This window comes from Corvus moneduloides, chromosome 1 (assembly GCF_009650955.1).
Source record: "Corvus moneduloides isolate bCorMon1 chromosome 1, bCorMon1.pri, whole genome shotgun sequence".
Lineage (NCBI taxonomy): Eukaryota > Metazoa > Chordata > Aves > Passeriformes > Corvidae > Corvus > Corvus moneduloides.
Window position 1 is genome coordinate 72337815 of NC_045476.1, and position 22968 is coordinate 72360782.

At 39.6% G+C, this 22968-nt stretch overlaps 1 protein-coding gene across 1 annotated transcript in view; it reads left to right on the plus strand.

The window, feature by feature from the left end:
* OFCC1 (orofacial cleft 1 candidate 1) overlaps window positions 1-22968 on the plus strand; it is a 173066-nt gene that overhangs the window by 36104 nt on the left and 113994 nt on the right. The window contains exons 7-10 of the mRNA XM_032115778.1: window positions 4464-4528; window positions 8336-8456; window positions 10613-10852; window positions 22646-22909. Coding sequence (XP_031971669.1) covers window positions 4464-4528; window positions 8336-8456; window positions 10613-10852; window positions 22646-22909 — 690 coding nt within the window. The remainder of the gene's footprint in view (window positions 1-4463; window positions 4529-8335; window positions 8457-10612; window positions 10853-22645; window positions 22910-22968) is intronic.

The following is a 22968-nucleotide window of genomic DNA, read 5'->3' on the forward strand; positions in this document are numbered from 1 at the left end:
TGTGGCACAGTTTTTGGCAAAGTGCACCATCGATAATACTTCCAGATGTCCAGAGTTTGGCACAACTTTACTTTCTGGTTTGTGGCCATCTCCTTGACAAGGTCACACAAATTCCAACAGGTAATGGGGAGTGCAATTTTCAGAGCAGGTCTTATCCAGCTACTGGAGTCTTTGCTTTCAATGGAGGGCACTCATTTAACTTACCTCTCCATGCCTCCCTTCCATGCCATCTCTCTATAGTTAACGTGGAGCAGATAAGCTCCTTAGAATTTCAATTTGCCTGAAAAAAATGTTAACTTTTCTTGCAATGTTTTTTTTTTTTGTTCATCTCAAATGCTTCTTCATTTTTTACTTATTTTGTGATATAACAGTGCATTAGATATTGAAATCACTGGGAGTGAATCTCCATGCAGCAGCCAAACTCTGAAGGAGGAGAACTAGGTGGCACCAGTGGGACTAGAGATCTGGGCTTTGTTTCTAGTCCTGCTAATAATTTGCTTGGTGAGCTCTCCCTTCTCCCATCCATAAAAATGGAGTGGGCAGGATTTCCATCACTGAAAAACATTTTAGGATGGAGAGATGGAAATTTTAAGTAAAAGCTTTTATTTTGGCATCTGTTTACATCTAAAAAAAGACATCACTACCTTCACTGTGATGTACCAAAATATCTCAAGGACTGGAATGAAGGAGAAGGACCAGCTCTACATGTGGGATTGCTGTGGGCAGTGGGGGCTGCTGGAGACCCCACAGGTTGTGTCTCCATGCTGCCTCTGCTGCACCCTGACCTGGTGAGGAAGATTTGCAGGAAGGTGGACCCCTACAGCACTACTTGCATGGAGTACGAATTTCACCAAGGCCAGTGCTCCACTGGCTGTTTCAAATTGCAATGGGATACAGGATTACAGCCTTCTCATCACGAGGCTGTAATACCAGTGCTAGGACTGACCAAAAAGGGGTGTGTGTGTGTGTGTAAATGTTTTCCCTAAATGCTTCATTTTTGCTGAACAATAAAAGCCAAATTGATTTTGCTTCAAAGCTTTGCTGAATTTTGTGGGCTTGTTTTCAAGAGGAAAGGATGTATTTGGGTGGGGTTTTGTTTAATTTTTTTCCAAATTGAAAAGTACTATACAACCAGGTCCTGCCATTTGTGAAGTAGTTTGATGCTGAAAATGACCAGTCAGCACTGATTCGTAGTGTTGAGTCAGGTTCTTGTCTTTGTAGAAACAATGTGCACCATTGTGTGTGTCAAGGCTGAGCCCAGACTGAAAGACCTTTTCAAGTCCTGCTCTTGACCACAGGCTCTGAAATCAGCAGATAGGCATAGGCCACTTGTGTAATTGGACCTCAAGACGGCTGATGAAGAAACCGAGAAAGACGTGTGAAGGAGCTGGCTCACAGCTAAAGCAGAGCCTGGTATCGGGATGGGGAGTAGGACAAAGTGGTGCTGTGATTGAGTCCTTCTGCCTTCAAAAAACTCCCTGCTTTTCCCAGCACCTCCCAGACCAGCAGCTTGCAGATTTTAGCCACTTATTTTCTGGAGGCGCCCGCAATGTCTATACAGACTTGAAGCTAAACCACATTTCATGCCTTCTCATTGGGAACGCCCTTTGTCAACAATGGGTCGTTGTCACAGTCTAGACAATGCTGGTGTCATGATGAGAAACAAGCATCTTACTATGTGTGCCATGGTATAAGCCATTGAGAAAAAGCACTTGGTTTATTCCACTAAAGCTCTGATTCAAGGGATATTGCAGAAATGACTATTCCACATAAAAAAAAAAAAAAAAAAAAAAGTATATATATGGGTTGTTCTGTTTTTGAAAACTTACGCATTTTTTTCCTCCATTAAATTGCTTCCTGGTGATGGAAATGTCTGGTTTTTTTTTTTTTTTTTTCTACTGCATCTACTTTCCTTTAGCTTGCACACCCCTGAGGTAATTAGTGTAGGTTAAAATTTACATAACTGACTTTGGGGTTTTGCAAATACGAAAGATGGAAATTTATTCAAAGTGGTGAATAATTCATTTTAAAGCAAGTTTCCTGTTTTTTTAATCATGTAGAAGATGTATTACAGACTCATAGAGGTTTTCCGAGTAGGACCTTAAGCACTGAATTTTTGATATATTTTTTTTTCTTAGTATAGGTAAAGAAATATTAACCATGACTCATTGCACTTTTCCTGTTCAATAAGATTTGAATAAACTTAACAAATTTATTAGGTAGATGATAAAGCTTTTTAAAAATTATCATGACACACTGTGACAAATATTTTACTAGGATCCAGAAGAAATAGTTTTAAATCATATTCCCATTGCCACTTCAGAGGCAGAGATGGAAAACAGTGCAGTTCATACAGAGAAGCCTGATTCATATTTTCTTTTGAATATTCATTATTTAATTAAGATTAGGAAGATAAACAAGGGGATTGGACAGCTGTGTGAGTCTGGTAATAAAATAAATTTTTTTTTAATAAACTTCTTTACTACTGGCTCACTGTAAACCTGGAGTGGTAATGTCTGAATGTTGTTACAATGTTACGGCTACTTGATATTTTACATGAAGTGAGTTTACTATTTCATCTTATTTCTTAATCTAAGTGTCCACCTCAAAAACAGCTTTTACAGACATCACCAAGAACTGCATCCAGGAGAAAAAATGTGAACCAAGCGTTATTCCAACTTTCTGAACTTTAGCTTTAACTGCCTCTGCCCAAAACTTAAAACCTCTTGAAATGTTCCCTGGTGACTGCAGCCCATTGGACTGCGGGAAGTGTCACAAGGTGGATCTCACAGCCCTAACCAGACAGCTACCGGCTCTGCTGGAGCAGAACTCCAGAGCAGAGCCAACTCCCAGCCCTTCCTGGGGAAGTGGTGTAGGTGGTGGTTTAGCAGCCTGGGGAAAGAAAATCTGCGCCAGTGGGCATGTGAGAGAAACAGGCCCTGCTCCAGAAAGTCCTAGTAAATTTTAGCCAAAAGCTGCCCAGGAGCAGGAGGGCTTGGTTCTAACCAACGGAGCAGCATTGCCCGTGACACAATTGTCATATGGAGAAACAGAAGGTCTCATTTTGAGCTAGTTAGGTCATGTCACCTTTGTATTTATGTGTGATGCTTGACCTGCAGGATTTATAGCATCCATCTGAGGATCTCTGCTGGGACTGCCAACAAATCACACTGCTCTTTAAGGCAACCATGTTGTCTCTGCTTTAATTTTACGGGGTTAAAAAAGTTACATTAAAAGCTACATGCACTGGCTTTTGTTATTTTTGTCTGTTTTTACACTCTGACAATTTTCATTTTGGAAATAAGTAGGATGCATTGCCTTAGTCTTCAACAGACATTTCCAAGCTTCCTTGAAAACAGCCAGAAATTTGTCAAAAAATTTAGTGATTTGGAAGGAAGGAGTGACTTTAGCAGCCAGATATGGAGTCCCCAATGGGGAATTTTTCTCCATTGACTATTGCATTGTCTCCCTACCAAAATGATTTTTTGCCTTTGAGGCTTGAGAGAGTAGAAGGGGAGCATAATTTCCCACTGTTCAGCTGACAGATAGGGTACACAGTAGGACGCCGCCTTCTGCATTGGTAGTGTTGTATTCACATTTTATGTTGGTCTCAGGGACACCAGTAGAAGATCCAGACATGAGAAATGTCCTTGAATATTCAGCAAGATCTCTGAACAGTGCAGGTCAGGGGGAAGAATTTTGTTTTTGTGAGTGTACAGCCCTCAGCAGTTATGGTTATGAGTTTTTGCACAGAGAACACAGCCTAATAGATGCTGATGCTAGCTTCTAGATGGAAAGACTTTTTCAGCTTGCTGTGCAAGAGAAAAATAACTTCAAGCCCTCCAGCTTCATGCTGGAGAGCTGCAGAACTGTTGGGGGACAGGACTGCTCATGTGAGTTAGCCTCCCACACACTGTAACCTCCAAAAATGCCAGCCCTTCTCACCAAACATTTAAAAACCTTTGTGGTGAGACAAGAAAGACATCAGGATTTGGAGCAGATTTAAAGCAAGGCTTTAAGATGTGACCTCTCTGGTCTATGCCTAACTGCTTTGTGTGCTGTTTTGTTGTGTGTGAGCAAACACACTTGCACATACATAAATGTATGTGTGCTTATGTATGACTGTGTGATTAGGTCTCATAATAATATGGACTGCAGGACACTACTGTGTACAAATATACGTTGTACCAAAAAAAGCTTTTAAAACAAGACGAGAGTTCAGTTTCTCTTGGAAATAATGCAGCAAACATGGCAAAACACACAGAAAAAAAGTTTTGGAAAAAAAGAAGAAATAAAGCAATGGTGGCTAAAATTCCTCATTGCTTCTGAAAAGCTTCAACCAGAAGACCTAAGGCAAACCTTTGGAAAATTGTATGTTTATGGCTTTTATTTTCATGTTATTTCTATACGCTTGGAAATAAATTTTGATTTTTCTTTTTCTTCTTGGCATGTGGGATTCAAAGCACAAGGGAGCTTCTCACCACAAGAAACAAAAGTGGAGAGCCAGGATTCATGAACTCTTTCAAAGGTATGTCAGATAAGGGCTACTTTGTACTTCCTTCTAATGTACTTTCCTTCTAAAGACCTTTCAGTGCTTTACAGATATTAATGAACGGAACTTCTCACAAACAAAGGACCTCAGGCCTAGAACAATTAAGCCTGTGCATTTGAAAGAGGTCTCTGTTTTGGATTACCTCTGTTTTCAGATACCCAGCTTGGGCTGTAATTTTTAAGTGCTATACACAGTACACTTCAAAAGGTGACCAAATGGCATCTTCCAGCATCCTTCATCCTTGCCTCTGAATCATGCTTAGAGGGTGAAGGAAATAGGAATTGGGGCAAAGTTTTTGTCATCAAGCTATACATGACCTTCAGATAAACACATGCATCAAATTGCCTGTAAAGAAATGAACGGAGGAAATAAATAACCCTCATGAAGAGAGCAAAGGAAACCATGTTCTGCTGTGACAGCTGATGAGCATGCTGCTGAGCACAGAAGAGGCCTAACTTCACTGATTAAGTTATTCTCTTCAATCTAATACACAGCCAAAGGAGGGAAAGGAGAAAAATGGTGCAACTAGGAAAGAGATCAAATGTGGTTATTTAAATGTTTGATGTTCAGTAATGAAAACTGTTTACCTTCATAATTGTGTATTAGCATCTAATAAAGGCAATAGATACAGTAGTTTAAAAGTAATAAAATCAACAACAAAGTGTATTTAATTTTAAATTGAATTGCAAGCAAATGGGTGTCCTAATGAACCCGTGTCAATGCAACTCTAACCAAATTAAGTGGAATAGTTTCCATCATGAGAAGCTAAGTAAGTACAAAGTTCCAAACAACTTCTCTCCTTGAGACGAATGCTTTAACTTCTCATATGTTTCAAATCTATGAATTAGCTAGGGCCATTAAAGAATTATCTTTTGTTACTTCTGTTTAGGACAGCTGGACCCAAGTTGATGAGATTGAAGCTCAGGGATAAAACTTCGAAGATGGTTGACCCTGTACTTCATGTATTCACTTCTTAGCACTTGAATCTTGTCTTATTTCTCATCAGTCCTGGCTTGGGCAAAATTTCAATGTACTTCATTGCCACTAGCATCCACACAGACCTTCCAGCTGATTCAGTTATTGCTGAGGAATTTCTGTGATACCTGCTTTGATTTTCTACTGTAGAGGAATCTGGAAAACAGTTTAACTATGAACCAGTAGTAATTTTACTGATATGAATTTATGAATATGTGTACATATTCAAAAGAAAAGAAAAAAAAAATAAGAAAGGTCTCAATACAAACTGATTTGTAGCAATGTGCCAGGATTTTGGAGGCAGGAGCATCTGTTTCAGAAGAGGGGAATTTGAACTATGTGTTACCTAAGTAGCATGTATGCATGAGTTGGGGATGTTTAGCATGATTGCAGAGTCTGTAATTTCTTGATAAAGAACCATGTTGATTTTTACAAATGTGGAGACTTGTGCAATCACCTAGGAGGCAAAGGAGGAAAATAGCAGTGAACACTGGTGTTGAATTTTTCAAAAGCAAGTTAGAAAATGCTGAAGGAATGCTTCAGAAGTTCAGTCCAGAGAAATATTGTTGGTTTTGAGTCTTGATTCTTCTCTTTCTTTCTTTCGTTCTTTTTTTTTTTTTGAACACCAAGTGATAACATTTTCTTCAATTGCTAAAAACTTAAATGAGTGCATTGCTTGGCAACCTAAGACAGCCTATTCTCTGATGCCTGTGTTGTAGACACCCAAGTCAGTCCTGCATTGCAACTGCACCTGATACAGTGATTTTTCCTTGGCTCCATGTGACTCCTCTCATTAAGCTGCAGGCAGTTCCCTTGACCTCCAGCGTGGCTCTGGGCTAGCCCTGAGCCATGAACAGCCTGCTCGGACTCCAGCCTCTGAAAGCCACCATGGCTTTGTCTGTGCCTGCCCCAGCTCCACCTGCAAGCATGGCTGGAGCATTGCCAGCACTGGTGTGACTGACTGACCCTCCCTGGCCTCCTAAAGCACATTGTAGAAGCCAGAGCTGATGTGTTTCAAAGCCAGCAGAGCATCTACAGATGTTTTTACTTAGGGTCAGTAATATTTAGATGCTGATGGCACTTAAAGGAATTACTCATGGTTCTCTGTCTGTTGAAAGATAGGATGGGATTGCCAAAGCATGCAGCTTTATAGTGCTCATTGTAAGTGACTTAGTTTTGCATTTGCTCCTGCTGTGTTTTAGGAATGAGGTTTACTCCATAGGGTACTGTGCCTTTTGTGTATCCTGTGCACTAAGCAGGGCCAGCATTGGGTTATCCAGTGTAGAGCTGTTCTTGCACTATTTGCTGGTATTCTGTGTATTATTTGTATGACAAATTTTGGTATTTGACCTTTCATCAAAACCAAAAACCCAGTAACTTTGAGTTGATACAATTACCCCCCAAATCACTTTAAATACAAAAGAAGTTAGCATGTGAATAACAAGATTCAGTGGTTCACATACATCTGAAAATTTGTGTATGCATGTGTATATCTTGTCCTATTTTCCGGGTTTGAGACAAACTGGAGGAAAATATCCTTTGATAGAGGGCATGTTTCAGCTGCCCCTCCCCCACCAGGTTCGGGAAAGAAAATACCTTGGAGGAAAAAGCAAAAAAACACCCTATTTATTTAACAAAACGCAATGCACACAGGCAAGGGAAAAGAATACTGCTAAATAATAAAACCTCTCACCGTGGAGAGTATCTGGGTAGATTTCATAGTCCTTTGTGGGTGTGGCTTTCTCCTCTCTGGAGCTGGGGTTTCGGTGTGGGCCCTTCCAGGCTGAGGTGCAAGCTTTCCTGGCTGATGTTCTGGTGTTGTTGAACAGTCCAGAAGAGAAGAAGAAGAAGAAGTGAAGAAGAAGAAGAAGAAGAAGTGAAGAAGAAGAAGAAGAAGAAAAAGAAGAAGAAGAAGAAGAAGAACAAGAACAACAACAACAACAAAAACAAAAACAACAACAACAACAAAAAGAAGCAGCAGCCAAAGTCCCAGGACTCTGTACTTGAGCTAATGAGCAAAAAACTAGATAAAAAGCAAAAGGAATGTAGCTGTCTTCCCTGCTGCAGAAGCGGAGTGGCCGGGCAGAAGAAGCCAGCGAGCTTATCTCTGTTTTTGAACACAGCGCAGAAGGAATTCTGCCGGCTTCCCCTCCTCTCTCTTAAAGATCTGCCTTAAAGCTGCAGAAAAGGCACAGGATTCATGTCCAGGCATGGAGCAGGCGATAGGGGATACACATCATAAAGCCACCCCAAGCCACCTAAGTATATTTCTGAAGATTTATAAATTATGTAAGATTTGCATATAAAATTACAAGATTTTTTGGGAACAATAAAACAACAAAAAAAGTAAGATTTTTAAAATAAATTTTTTTTTATTGGTTTAGAGCAACCTAGGCCCCAAAGAATCAGTGGTTTCCAAAAACCTGTCCAACTTTATTGAGGCTCTCAGTCAGACCTCAAAGTGGTGACAGACACAACGGCTTCATACTGGAATATTCTTTACCTAGTTTCGAAGCTCCAATGCCAGACAGAGCTGATTACAGACAGGCAGTGAAACTTCAGGTTCCTTATGTCGACCTGTGGCACAGACTGACAAATATTGGTCTTGTTATGTTTTTTTTTAGTGCTGCTTTTTGAAGCCTATCCATTTCTCTGCTTTAGCACACTTGTTTCTCCTGGGTGCCCTGCAAGTCTTATGATATGTTTAAGGAAAACATCAAACTGCTGTATTTCCAACGGCGAGTGCTTTCTGTGCGTGCAGTGTAGTTCATTTCTTTTCCATTCCTCTTCCCATTCTGACTTCTGCAGAGTGGGAAGTCAGCTACTGAAAACAGAGGAGAGTGGAATTGAAGAAGAAATGGTAGCCAGCTTTGGTAACCTTGCTGATGTGAATGCTGGATTAAAAGGAGCTGCAGGACCTTGCGGGAAGGTGAGATTCTCCAAGAGTGCTCTTTTCCCTGATGGGAACTGCTAAATCACTGGATCAGTTACATTCCATTATGATTATTATTTTGTTTTGTTTTGTTTTTTCTTTTTTCATAGTATAAGAGGATAGAATTTAGCAGGTTTCAAAATATGCTTTCCAGCAAAAGTAACCAGATGCTTAAAGAGAATGTCTAAAGCTATTAATGATGAATCATTTGGGCATGGCAAGAGTTCTTCAAAACAGTTTGTTAGCGCTGGCCAAGCAAAGTCTTTCAGCAGGAGATGAGACAGCTATGCCACCATGCAAATGAGACAGGCTTGAAATATGATGAATCTTCTATCTCCTTTTCCTACTCGACTGACACTCGCTTTGAGGAAGGTTGTAAATGCAAGAGAGATTGTGGTATAATTCCTCAGACTGGCGTTTCTGCCCCCCAGTCACTATTCGATTATCTTCCAAATTGCTGTGTTTCAGAGAGATAAAGATTTTTTATGGCTTGCTGACTTGAAACAACCAGAAGAGCCAGAAAAGAGATGGCTAACCGGCCATGCATAGTAATTCCATTGGTAAATGACAAAATCTTTGTTTGTATGACATTTCCAAAATTACTACAGAAGATGAATCTAAAATACAAAATGTCACATTTGGCATGCAAAACTATCACAATATATTTCAGTATAAAATTCATAGAGGCGTTTAATTTAGAATGTGTTTAATAACGAAGGCTGCCTGCATCAGTAATCCTGCCTTGAGGTTTAAAAAGATTGTCTTATTTATTCAGATAATGTTAATTTTTTTATATATGATTCAGAAACCAAAAATATTAAGGTTAAATCTTCATTGTTAATTAAGATTTTCTAATTAAGCTGGAAATAATTGTCATTCAGATTAGTTGTTAAGTACGATTTGTGTTGAGAAACAAAAGAAGTTTAACAAATTCAACTGTTTATTTAACTGCTTAATTTAATTCCAGAAGCTTTCTATCTATATGGAAATATGCTATCTCTTCCAAAATAAATCCAAGACAGGATTAAAGAAGAGATTATTAGCTACTGTAGGCTTAAACTGTGAGACCACTAAACCTAGTAGTCAAGGTAGCCATATGATTCCAAAGTGTGGCATGAGTTCTGGTATCCGGTTGCATTAAAAGAAGACCTAGCACTTGTCTGTTCTCAAAATAATGGGAGAAATTGATTTTTTGGGGAAAAGAGAAACAACACTGTTGATTTTAAGCACTACATAATTACTTATGCCAGAAACAGTTTTATCCGTTCAAGTCAACACCGGAGCCTAACTGGGACTCCCTGTTGTGCGCCTGACCCTGCAGATTGCATTTGGGCAGCATCACATTATCTGCTGGTGCAGTGGGACAGACCCCACACCATTATTCGGGCAAAGCTGGGTAAAGATCATGCCATTGTGCCTGTTCCCCTCCACAAACCTCCACGCTGAGAATCTGAGCATACAAGGAAAGCATCAGAAAAGCATTTCTGGTACGCAACATTTATTCCATACGAAACATTCTGTAACTCAGACAACATCTTGTCAACCACAAGCAGCAGATGTTTCCTTTTGTCTGGACTTGGAATAAAGGTGCCTGTAGGGAGTTGTTATTAAACTCTACACGTGTTGCGCTTTGATTACTATTTTTAAGAGAATCTGATTATATGATAATCAGAAGGTGAAAGGATAGTCTGCATGTTACACAGCACTGATAGCTTTGGCAAGGCTAATAATTAGTGTAAAAGCATGGCCTGCCCTGTCTTTCACTCTGTGCCTGCAGCCTGCTCATCACATCATGTATTGTGTCTGTCTTGCAAAGCATGCTGTGTTTTTGAAGGTATTGTTTTCCAGATAATTCTGCCTCATTACTGTAGGGTAGTGTCTTCTGGTGTCATACTTCACCAGCTCCACCTTCCCCCCAAGGATGCCGAACACTTTATTAGTTGTATTTGTATTGTTTTTCCTTTTGTCTGTCATCTCTATGACTTTTGACCTCCCTAATTGCAGATCCTTGGTAAGCAGGAGGTAATTGCAGGTTGAACAAGAAGCATGTTGTCTGCTTTTCAGTAGTTATTTTCTGGAAGAAATTTGTTCTTGCTAATTGTATGGTTAAAGTCAGCCCAGTCCAGGTCAGTAACTCCGAGCCTTCTCCCTAGGTTGACTGCTCCAAGATGCCACAGCCAATAGAAATTCACCTCAAATGCCTGAGGGGAGTCAAAGATAAGGTCCCTGAAGGCCTCTACACTCTCAAAGTTTCTGTTCTCAGCTGCTTGGGTGGTGCTTTGGTGGAGTGGCCTGAACTGGAGGAGCAGCCTCAGGCCAGGACGACACGGCCTGTTAGTCATGGTGGAAATTTCTACAACACTGAAATCTACTTTGGACAAAGCATCCAGACAGTAAGCAACACTTCATAAATATGCTGTCGTTGCTTTGAAAGTTAAAATACATCCGCCCTTTCTCCTTTAGGCTTATATATTGAATGCATTCCATCATGTTAATAATTTATTTAATAATTTAAGGTGCAATTTAGGAAGGAGAAATTTTTTCCCCCTAGGTTAACCCTCATCACTCAATTTAAAGGTGCCAAACATACACTACATCATATGTTGTTGTCAGCTAATTTTAAATTTTACTTTTATTCTCTCTTATCTATGCAGCTTGTCAGCTATGTAATTTGATTTCTGTAAAATAGCTTTAGAATAATAAATGAACAAGTGGGTGTATATAAACACATGAATGCCCAAATCCTTCTGTGAGTTTTTAGCTCCATTGACCCCCATTTGCCAAAAAAGCAGCATTTGGATTATTTTGGAAGGAGCCCAAACACTTGAGGCTCTATTCTGTCTTTTGTGACTGAGGCACACATATTTTCCTGCCTAAGCATGCTGTGCATGGCAGGATTGTTGTGTGTCAGTTGCTCACTGTTGTAGCTAATGCCTAGTGCTGGTTGGAACATTGGTCTCAGATAAACTCACTGGCACGTGAAAGCTTCTTTACAGCTGGAAAAACAATCTTCATCTCTCTTAGTGTGGATTTTTTTTTTTTTTTTTGGTGCATGTTATGAGACATTGGCAGAACGAGGAGTCTTCTCCGTTTTCAGTCATTTATTTTGTGGTATGACCTGAATGGTAGATTTCCTCCTACACATGTTCTGTTGTGGAGATACGGAACAGACACACAGCCCCTATCCCAAAGAGCTTTCAGATAAAGCAACTTCTATGTATGGCACTGACGCTTTCAGTTACTTGCAGATAGATCATTGAAGATGTTTGATTTGTTATATGTAAAGTGCTGCTAAGTCATGTTTTCTTCTTTTTAATTGTTTATCACCTACAATGGATAACGAACAATGTAAATACAGCTATCAGTGTGAAGGGAATTGCATATATGGAGAGGGAAACTGTGAATGGGACTTTCACATGATGTTAAAACAAACACATGCACCTGTCAGAGAAATCATTGAGCTGTGATTCCTTCCTAGGCAGGATGCACCCATCCTGGTTACTTGCCTTGGAGGTGAAGTATTGTCTTGAAATGAGGAGACTGGGCACTAGAACTGAATGACTAGTGTGCCCTGCTTCTTACTTTCAGCATCATGTTTCTCCTAGGTCTTTGCAGCTTTTTGCATTTTCAAGTTTGCTCTAAAGTTCTCTTGGAGCATCACAGGGGTCATTTAATTAGTATCTTCATCAAACTTCATTTTTAGTCTAGTGAATTGGGGTGCAGGTCTTGGGCAAGTTCTCTTATACAGGAACAGCAGAAGTTGGATTAAATTACCTTCTGGTAATGAGTGATGTACAACAAAATCTTAATGCCATAATTTTAGAGAACCCTCTCCACCAGCTCATTTTGGAGACACAGGGTGTATTGTACCCTGGATGATTCTACCTTTCTGTTCTTCCACCTTGGTATTGGTGCACAACCTTATGGACCTTTGAAAAGAAACCCTTAGGGTGTATGCTGAGATATGATGAAAATTTTAGGCTTCAGATGGTTAGCATCTACCACAAAACTTAGGGTAAGTAGTGAGGTCTTTGTGGTGAGCTCCACATGAGCATCTGGGTTTGAACAGAATCTTACACACAGCGCTGCTGCCCTGGGATGTATTATGGTGTGAGAAATAGAAGTGATCACAAATGAAGAATATGCTTTTGTTTCCACTGGCCAGAATAATAATAGGAGTTCAGTGTAAACATGGTGAAAATGAAGACATGCATGCTTGGTATTGAAGGAAAGCCTAATTTTAACTAATATATTAGAGAAATTGTTCCAGAACGCTACATCCTTCCAAAAATAATAACCCTGTCATGTCGGCAAAGTTGGTGTCAGCGTGGGTTACCTGCTGCGTACAGAAAGTGCTGGTCATGTAAGTTAGATCTGCCTCAGGGCTAGTCTGACTTGCACACCCGACCTTTCAAAAATGTTTTTTGTTCATTAATCAATGTTCTTTGCTCCAGCTTGCCAGCTTCCCTTTTTTCCGCTCCTTCATTGTCCTCCTTTTTAGTTTGTCAACCTACCTCCCCCAATAACCTCTGACTACGTACTAGACAGAGGCTCCTAATAGCTCCAGTTGAATTTTATTTATCCTTCAGCAAGGCCAGACAGTCACACATGTCATTTATTTTCCTTAAATTATGCTGAAAGAAACATGTATGAATGTTTTGGATTATGGTAAAATACAATTGCTGTTTCAAATGACTTTTTGCAATTTTAGGAATAGCAACGAACAGCATGATCTGAAGGGGACTTGTTTTAGACTCAGAGTTTCTAGGATATTTTCATATATTTAATTTATGCAAGTGCATTTTAGGCTTTGATAGATTAAGGCTGTATGGTTTAGGCAAAGTGAGAGCTATTTTGAAGTTTAACCTACGTTACAAAACAAACTCTATGTGAATTTGAGATTAAAAAATTGTGGTATAGATTAATGGTGGTGACGAAGCTTTGTTCTTAAACTTTCAATATATTTTTTCACTACCAGTCTTTTGTCAGGTCTGGAATGAAAGTTGAGTAAGGAGAGGATAGGAAAGGAGATGAGATGCTTACTGTGCATAGAGTAAGGCAATTATGCAACTAGGTTGCCCTTGGCAGCACCTGTACAGATGTCTGCATCATCTTTACACTAGAACGAGGATTTTACAAGTATAACTTCCTTATTGCTGTCTCATGATGGCTAAGATCCTACTATAGATAAGGCCTAAGTATTTAGTAAATGTTTTTTGATCATGGTGTATTTAAAGCAGTGTTTTACTCCACAGGATTATGTCTCAGTGTTAGCAAGTCCAGATTATATTTTTCATCTTAATGATGACTTGAAGACCACAAATGAGTTGCAGTATGCAAAAGTTAAATTTCACTCAGAGAAAGGAAGTGCTTGGGTGGTTTTTTTGTTGTTTTTTTTTTTTGGCCAGCTTTTCTTAAGTTCAGTAGACATTAAAATAATTGTATGAAACAATTGCAACAATAAGAACAAATCTTCTCTTTTCAGAATCAAAATATTCATTGGCTTCAATGGAATAAAAGTTGGAGTGTGGTAAAAATGCTCCTCTTCTTTTAAAAAGCTATTTTTAGCTATAATTTCAATTATCAGGACCAAAATATTTTGTTGAATATTGCCAACTATGCCTACATGGAAGGAACATTTAAGGGAATATCTTCCTATTTCAAGTACTTGAAATTTTTGAAACACATTTCTAGAAAAAAATATTGCCTGTTAGGAAGAGTTTTTGCTCAGAATGGGAAGTTCCAATAGGAAATTTTCAGCTATTGTGAAGGGCACTACAAGCCAATGAGGCTGCCTGCAAGTGACATTTAAAAAACATTCATTATGCTGTCCAGTCACCTGCAAAGTCAGTCCAGCATTGCTGAACAGAAACAGGGACAATTGTATCAGGGCTGAGCTCCCCAAACTGGTTTTTAACCCCAGTCTCGCTGCATCCATTTGTCATCAATTGTTATTCTGTGAGAGCCTTTCAAAACTGGCACTTCAGCAAAAGAGGAGTGAGCTCCACAGGAGTGTAAGCACTGGTGCTACACATTTCCCCAGCATACCTGGAACCCAGGATAGTACTAAATCTGTTTGTATGCATGAAAAGATACCACTGCTGACAGAACAGTTCACAGAACTGAGGATTTTTAGAGAGCATATCAACTGGTTAATATTTATGTATCAGCGTGGCGAGGTACTAGCAATATTATAACAGTGGCTGGGTACCATTTTGTTTTACTTGAGGGAAATTCAACATGAATAAAACAGCAACTTTTCAAACATGACATTTAATCCACTCATGTAAATCATACCAGGAGATCTATTATTCATTATTAAAAGGGCACCATATTTTTATTATACTGAAAATGAAACACAAATGCTGTGAAAAATTTAGTGCCTTTTCCTGAAGTTTCAGGACACTTATCATGCAGTCATCTAGCAGGGGCTGACACTCATTTTAAAATATAGCCACAAAATTAATAAATTTGAACTCTTTTGCTTGGAAAAAGAGGATGTTCTATTTCACTGAATGAGGGATTTATTATTTATTTAAGGCTTCCTAAATACTTCAGATGGGAAAGTACTTTGATAATGATCACATTTGGAGCTAGATATGTAACAAATAAAGTTCATATCTTTGTTGTTATTAGTCATTTCCAGCATTTTCTTCCCTGAAGTGCATTTTGAAAACTACATATATCAGAAACTGATTAACATGACCTAAGGTATTAATTCTTAAAATATGATGAAACAAACAGTTTCAAGGACATTATTTTTTGTATGTCAGCAGCTGTCTAAGGACTGTGATGCTTTTAATAATTACAAACCAAGGTATCATTAGGAAAAGTAGACCACAAACTTCCCTCTCCCCCCTCCTTCTCTCCTCCTGGTTTATTTTATTCTTGAGTGAAAAGCTGGCATAAATGAAGAACATCTAGCTCTAGGACACTTTATAGGACATAATATAAGAGTTTGATACAATATGAAAAAAAGATAGTGCTTGGCAGTGCCAGAGGACTTTCAAAATGACAGCCACTTAAATTTTCTCTGGATGCAATTATTTGTAGTTGGGATAAAAAGGTGCTACGTGAACCTTCTGGTAAATTCAATAACTAAGCTTATACAGATGCTTGTATTTATTTGAAGACTCCAGTTCTGCCATTTTTTTTTTCCACAGAGAAGGAACACATACTTTTTACTGCTTTTATTTTGTTTATCTGAGTTTGTTTAGGGGTCTGGTCTTTGATTGCCATTTGCTAGATGTCTCTGCAACAACTCCTCCAAATGCATGTTCTCAGTGCAATTCTTACAAAGCTATTGTATATTAGAATCTATTTCATCTAACTTATTTAGCACGGTGCAATTTATTTATGTATCTAAAAGGCTACTACTTATCCCAGATTTTGTTTTTTGGTGATAAATAGGAGTTACTTTTCACAAATTGTCTGGTCATTGTGCTCCAGTGGAGGAGTTCTTAGAAACACCTGCTGGAATGCAGTGTGTAGGCTGGATCACCATAAAGCAAGGCATGCTGCCTAAAAACCTCAGAAATGTGACCTATGTTATAATGCATCGTATCTGACTCGAGGAAAGTATGTAGCCTGCTTTGGTAAATCTAGCAGACATATGTTAAACATCAAAAGTGTCTGGGGACAGCATTTTATTTTGGACCACTCCACAGTTTATTCCTCACTTAATTGGAAATTATATCTGTAAGAGAGCTTGACATGAGCCATAGGATACAGTAGTTGTAAAAAAGACATATATTATCTAGGGGAAGCCAGCAGGAAGGCAGAATGCAACCTCTGCCTGTATCCTTAACTCCAAATGAGCCCCAAACAGAGAACACCAATGCCAGCCCCAACAAAAAATTCTGTGATCAGAAAAAAAGAGCATCTCTGTGACTCACCAGAGCTTACAGTCTCTTTGAAAAGGGACCTAAACTATGTTTTGGTCCAGATCTGCAAGTCAGGGGAGCCAGCCAAACACCCTCAGAAAAAGCTTTTATTTTTTTGCCTTAGTATATCTGGTTTTAAAGCATTTCACATTTTAAATAATTACCTGTGAGCTCAGGATGAGCAGGGTAGGTGCAAAACTGTACTACAGAAAGGTGAAGAGTATTTTATGCAATGAAAGAACAAAATGTGATCCTGCTTAATCATGCAATTTTTAAGCAGAGCACACAAGCAAAATTATTTTGTTCTCAGAGGTTGCTCTTCCTCTCCTCTTGTGGAAAGAGAGCAGAGCCTGACCGAGTCTGGACTATCCAGGAAATGCTGAAGGAGCATAAACTCCTCATTGCCACTGCTTCCCTTTTGAAGGAAGGGTTGCTGCATCCCTGGCTGGACTGAAGCCTATGGTTGAAAAGATTGCTACCTGAGGTGTGATGAGGAATCCAGAACAGCATCAGGGAAGAGACATGAGATGGAGCAGCTGCTGGAATAAGAAAGAGAGGAAAGCTGTGTGCTCCTCCTCTGGAGCCCGGGGCAGGTAGAGCAGCACTGCTGTGTGACTCAGCCCTGAATGCCGAACGAGCCACGTCTTCATAAGATTCTTTGGCTCCAAGTGGTTTCTGGGCAAAGTACATGTCCTCTTGACACAAAAGAAATAAGCTCTACTGTATCGTGCCTGTAGTCCATGTTATCCTGGGAAACTCATGCTCTGACCATGCTGAAATCATTCTCAGGGATAAATAAGTGAAATGGGAGTGTCAGGAGAAGGAACTGGGGCTCCTGCTCTCCTCTCACAAAGGCAGTTTCTCCCTCACAAGTTGAGGTCAGAATCCACCCAGGCCAGTATATCACCAGAAGCACTCGGGGAGGCAGGAGCTGGATGTACCATACATTACTACTCCCTGCTGGTCCAAGAGCAGAAAAGAATTAGCAGCAGATGTGCCAGGACAATTAGCAACAGATGCAGAGGCTAAAGCTCACAGAATGCAAACATAATTCCCCTATATTAGGGAATATAAAAGCCCAAATTTTGGTCCTCTGGTGTAAGGTACTTGTGGTGCATGAGATGCTGCTGAAGTTAACTATGTCCTGAGTTATCTCTCCTAGAGGAGAGACAGGCACTGGGGAATTGTTGCTGCTCTCGTAGCATGGGAGAGGGCAGGTGTTTGCATCGGGGCATTCAGATGTGGCTCTGGGAAGACACTGGAGTGATTTGGCATAGCATGCCAGGAGGAATCCTGCTCTCTGCCTCCACTGAAAGCAGTGAATAAATTGCCTGCTTACAAATACTGCTGTCCTGTGCTCCTGGCAGATCATAAGCCTGAACTTGTGTGCTGCAGCCCAACAACTTCTGGTCCATACTCTCCTGCTATCAGGGAGGCTAGGTGCCAGAAAAAATTGTGGTACTTCTTGAAGGCTTAAGGAGATCTGCAAGCTGTGGGGAGAGGAGTCAGGGAGTCATTTGACCTGTGCCAGGCTTGAAAGGTCAATTCTCTCAGAGAATGGGAAAAAGAAAAAAAAAATGGTGGGGAAATGAATGATATTTCACTGTATGGTCCTTCTCTGATTTGTGTGTTATTTTGTATTCAGATACCTGTTCGGAGACAGGCAGTGATGGAAAGCTGGGGAAATAAGTTTTCAGCTATTCCAGAACATTCTCGTGATAGATAGGGACTTTTGGAAAAACCCTAATAACAGGATATTTTATTTTTACTTCAGTCCATATTTCTATTTCCTCCCCTCTGGCCTTTTATAAATTTCAGAGTTACACAAACACTTCCTAAGAATGGCCTTCTCTCTGCCTGTATGCCTTGCACATAAACAGGAAAACCTTGAAATCTGGTTGTGAAAACTTCCCTTTGATTGGGCTATAACAGTCTCATCTCCAGCACTATTTATTTTACATAGTAAAGTAATTTTTATTTGTTAGTGATGGGAACTATTTCCTGTTTAAAAGGCTTTCTACCTGTGTTTTACACCAGTGACATTCATGTGCTGCAGTTTTCATAATCAGAAATGATGGGCTGTTAGTTTATATGGCATTTTTCAAGATTCTTCTATATAATAAGCAAATATCAAATTGCCTTTGCATATTTTAATTCACTTTAATATGTTTGAGTTTTATTGGTCGAATTTTTGTGTGATATGAATTAAGTAATGTGACTGTTGTCCATTTTTTTTCTAAATTGAAAACACTTGAAGGTGCAGAGGAAAGAAGCAAAAGTTTATTTATTCTCTGACAAGGTTAAAGCCCAAGAAAAAGTCAGACAAAAACCCCCAAAAGCTCACACTGGATCTGTTTATTGAAATATTCAAATAGAATTCATTCTCTCTATAGAGTGAAACTATGGTGGCATATGGGGAAGTAAGATATATTACAATAAAACTGATATAAAACAGTTGAATTCAGAAATAGTGGCGGGAGATAATTTTAGTTCCTTATGATTTAATTCAATTAAATGCAACACTGTTAACTGCAGACTAAGAAGTATTACTCGTGCCTGTGCAGGCACACACAAACATTATTTATTCTCTGCTGCATCTGTCTTTGCAGGAGAAATTACACCAGTAAAAAGGGGGTGCTCAATGCTTTGTAGCACTGTAAAAGTCTCTATACCTCACAGACCTCAATGGCAATTTGTCCCGAGCAAGGACAAACATTGAGGTAAGGTGCTGGAGAGTAGACCCATCAAAACCCAGGAAACTGTTGTTAGGTAGTATATGCTCTTTGAATGTCACCAGTGCTGATGCAGGCCTGTGAATTTACTCATCAGACAGTGCCTCAAATGAGGTTGCCACCAGCAGGGAAAATATAACTGCTGATTTTATTTTTTTCTTTAGAAACAATCCATCAGAAAAAACTGCTCAGTTTGAGCTGCCTGTGCTTTGTCTATCCCAGGCACTGCTCTGAGTCTCTTCAAGGAGAGCAGTTACTGATCCCCATCCTCCTCTATTTACCTGAGCTGTTGCCTGCTCTGTACCTGAGCACAACAGCTCAAACCCACAGAAGCATGCAGGCATTCAAGGACTGTGGATTTCAGTCTGAGGTATCAGCCTAAATGTCTTTGTGCATCCATGCCTAAGGGCCATGCTGGCTGTGCCCCAAATCCCAACTCAGGCTCACAGCCTAGGAGGAGACCAGTGAAGTGCAGGTGGCACAAGACCGAGCTCTCTCCTCTCTCCCAGAGCTTTGTGACTCTGCGGGTGTGGGACGGTGAGCTGTGACAGGGATGTGCGCTCATTGTGGCAACGGGAATAGGCTTAGCATGGATGTTGAGATGACCTGCCTCCTTTTCGAAACTCTCCTGCTTCAGCCTGGCTATCCCTTCCTAATGAGCAGCTCCTCCCATGTAAATCATACATCAGGATGGAAGTGAATGCCCACAAGCACCTGCATGAATGCTTGGCACGATGGCATAGAGTAACAGGCAGAGGGTTGGCTGGGATTTTTGTATGGGTTCAACAGAAAGAAATTTCTTACTTGTCAAGTATGTTTCATTTGATTGTGTAAGCTGAGATGTGTGACACTGTCCTACCTGGGTCAGGCACCCAGTGTTCATGCTTAAAGACTCCCAATAGTCTTTACAACCTCAGACCTTGTAGCAGACAGGTGTATTATAAAGTCCTTGTTTATGTTTTGTGATTATGTGTTTCTGTCATGTCATGGTTTAAACACCCAGCTCCTGTAACTGTAAGCAGACAGATGCTTCCAGTCCCAAAGAGTGAGTCTGTGATCTAGGGCCAGGATAAAAGATTACAGCAAATGAACAATAACACTGAACCAGAAACAAAGAAATAAAATTTTCATAGTGACAATTATTACCCTTACACCAGCTGCTTGACCACTGTCTGTTTATATGCAAGCCAGCAGAAGAGCATAGACTGCTGAATTATTCTTAAGAAAAGAGTAAGCTGGGGAAGCAAGAGAGAAACCGAAAAGGGTGCTGTGATACAGCAGTAATTTAATCTGTGAATGCTTTAAGATTGTTCAATATTGCAGGTAACTGTCTTTGATCACAGCCTCATAACCATCACCTTTAATTTGTAGCACAGAGGTTACTATCTAGCACCCAGCTAGCCAAATGAAATGTATGGCTTGATTAAGGATCTCTTTTGTCAGTAATTTGTGCCTAATGTTTTTAGCTTTCCCACGGGCTGTTACAGAAAATGGTAAATCTGGTTTAAATGAAACCTGATACTGTTAATGGTTTAATAGCAGCTGCCACAGGGTTATGGCATTTTTCAACAGATGCTTCTGTTTCATTTTAAGCGTACACTAAGTCTTAGAATATATTTACATAATTAATATAAAGTACACCTACATAATAATGACAATATTTATAATTTTAAAATATTTCCTTAAATGACTTCCTCTCTTTTGCTGTTATCTTATCACAATATAAAACCTGAAAAAGGAAAGCATATTATTAGAAATAATAATTTATATTCACCTCTTCAAAAAAAGTTATAGAATGCAGCACTACTGTGAACACTTATCATTTCCTAACATGGCAGTTATTGGTGTAGGCAAATCCCTTGCTGCTTCAGAAAAAGAGAGACAAAAAGCTTGGCTGCACCTGAGTTATGCTTGTTATCTTGCCTACTGTTCAGGAGTATAAAAGAAGTGATGCTTGTATTCAAATATACACATCAAGAAAGAGCTGTGTTGACATATGTACTTACATACGGAAATATCTGAAGCAGTAAAGATTTGTGGCTGTTTATTGGCTGCAGAATGTTGTCTAACTGAGGAAATCCCTGCTAATTTAAGAAGACTTTGGCATTTTAGGCTGTTTGTAGTGGGTAATTGGTTTGCATGGATTTCTAGTTGGACATCTTATTCTTGCCTTGCAAGAAGTACTGAGGGTGTATCCTACAGGACACTCAGAGTAAGAGGATGCTCTTGAATATTGTGGTCTTCTGGTAGTACGTGTCAGTTCACAGTGAGGAGAGAAGGAAAAAAAGCTCCTCTTTCTCTGCCTTGGCTGGAAGGCAAGGTAATGTTGACCAGGCAAGTGTACCAAGGCATTTGCTGCTATGAACTGTGAGAACTGAAACGGGAACAATAAAAAGTGAAAAACAATCAAGTAACAGAAAATTGTCTTTATTAAAGAAGCATCCAAGATAGTTTGTTTAAGAGATTAGGCAGTCCCAATTCTCCCAGGAGAATGTGTAGGAGCAGTGCTGAAGCAGATGTTTCACTGTGTGAGAGGTGTAGCTGATGTATTTGCTCCCCTTGTTCCCAGGGTGACTACCCTTCATAGCTGTTAGCCTAGGTATCACAGTAGTCATCTTCTGTGTTCTAGCTTTTGTGTGGGTTTTATTTGTCCTTTTGAATATATGAGAATTGCAACAGGACCTGAGTCAACGCCCACCTTAATTAAAGAAAACAGTTAAAACTGTGGCATAGGACCAGATTTATTTTTCTTTGTGTTTACCCTTCTTTCTTCTGTACCTGCCAAAACCTTGCAGAGGGATTTACATAAGTTGATTACTTCAGGGTGTTTCTTCACCACTAGATTTCAAGTCTTTGCCATGGGAACACAATTGCTTCAGGGCCCAAGGCATTGGTAACTCTCTTCCGCGGCTCCAAACTGCTCAGAAGAACATCTATACCTATCTTATGAAAAGTACAAATTGTGTTTGCCAGTCTCTGGTATGCTGAGAACTTTTTACCTCAAAATCCTTTTAAACCCTACACTGAGGTTCACATACTTTTCAATAAGAGCTTTAATTTAAAGGAAGAAGGCTATTATGTACCAACATCATTCCCACAACTGGGTGGAGAAGAGTTTGTGACTCAGTGAGGAGCAAGTTTGCAAGTGTTCTCATTGGGTGTTTGGATAAACTTTCCAAAGTTGCTGCAAGAGGAATCCAGTGGTAAATCTCAGCAAGCCCTCATAGGGGCACCTCAGATTTCCAAATTGGTTTGTTACTCTGTCTTAAAGATTTCTAGTGGTAATGTTTCTCCACCACTGGTAAATAAAGACAGAAAATGAATGTTTTCAGAAAGCCAAGGGGGAAAAAAAAGAAACCATAAAATAACCGCACAGGAAAAAGCACAGCATTTTTTGTTGGAGTGGAAATTGTTCAAATATATGATTTTTGGGAAAAGAAGAGTTGATAATTGTTTTAGCATGCATAATTGGTCCAAAGGTATGAAGTTTGTAGAGCTTTATATGGTAAAAGAAAGTCAGTTCCCTTGTGATGTTTTTGTAACAAATAAATCTTTTTTCCTCCTTCTCTAGGTTCTACCACATAGAAAAGCTGTGAAGCCAGGCATGGTACTCCTCTTTGAACTCTTCCTTCTTCGTGGCACCTATACCTGGATTGATCGAGAAGTGGGATGGGGAGCTTTTCCCTTATGTGATAACAATTTTAATGCTTTGGAAGGAAAATTTAAGTGTCCCTTCCTCAGAGGCCATTATGACTCCAAAGTTGACCGATTCAAAAAAATTGAAAATTTTATTTCTCAGGACTTGGATCATTGGTTATGCAATCTCTACTTTCAGGTTTGTATTTTAAAAAATTGTTTAGTTTCCTCTATATTTTTCTATATGATTCTGAAATT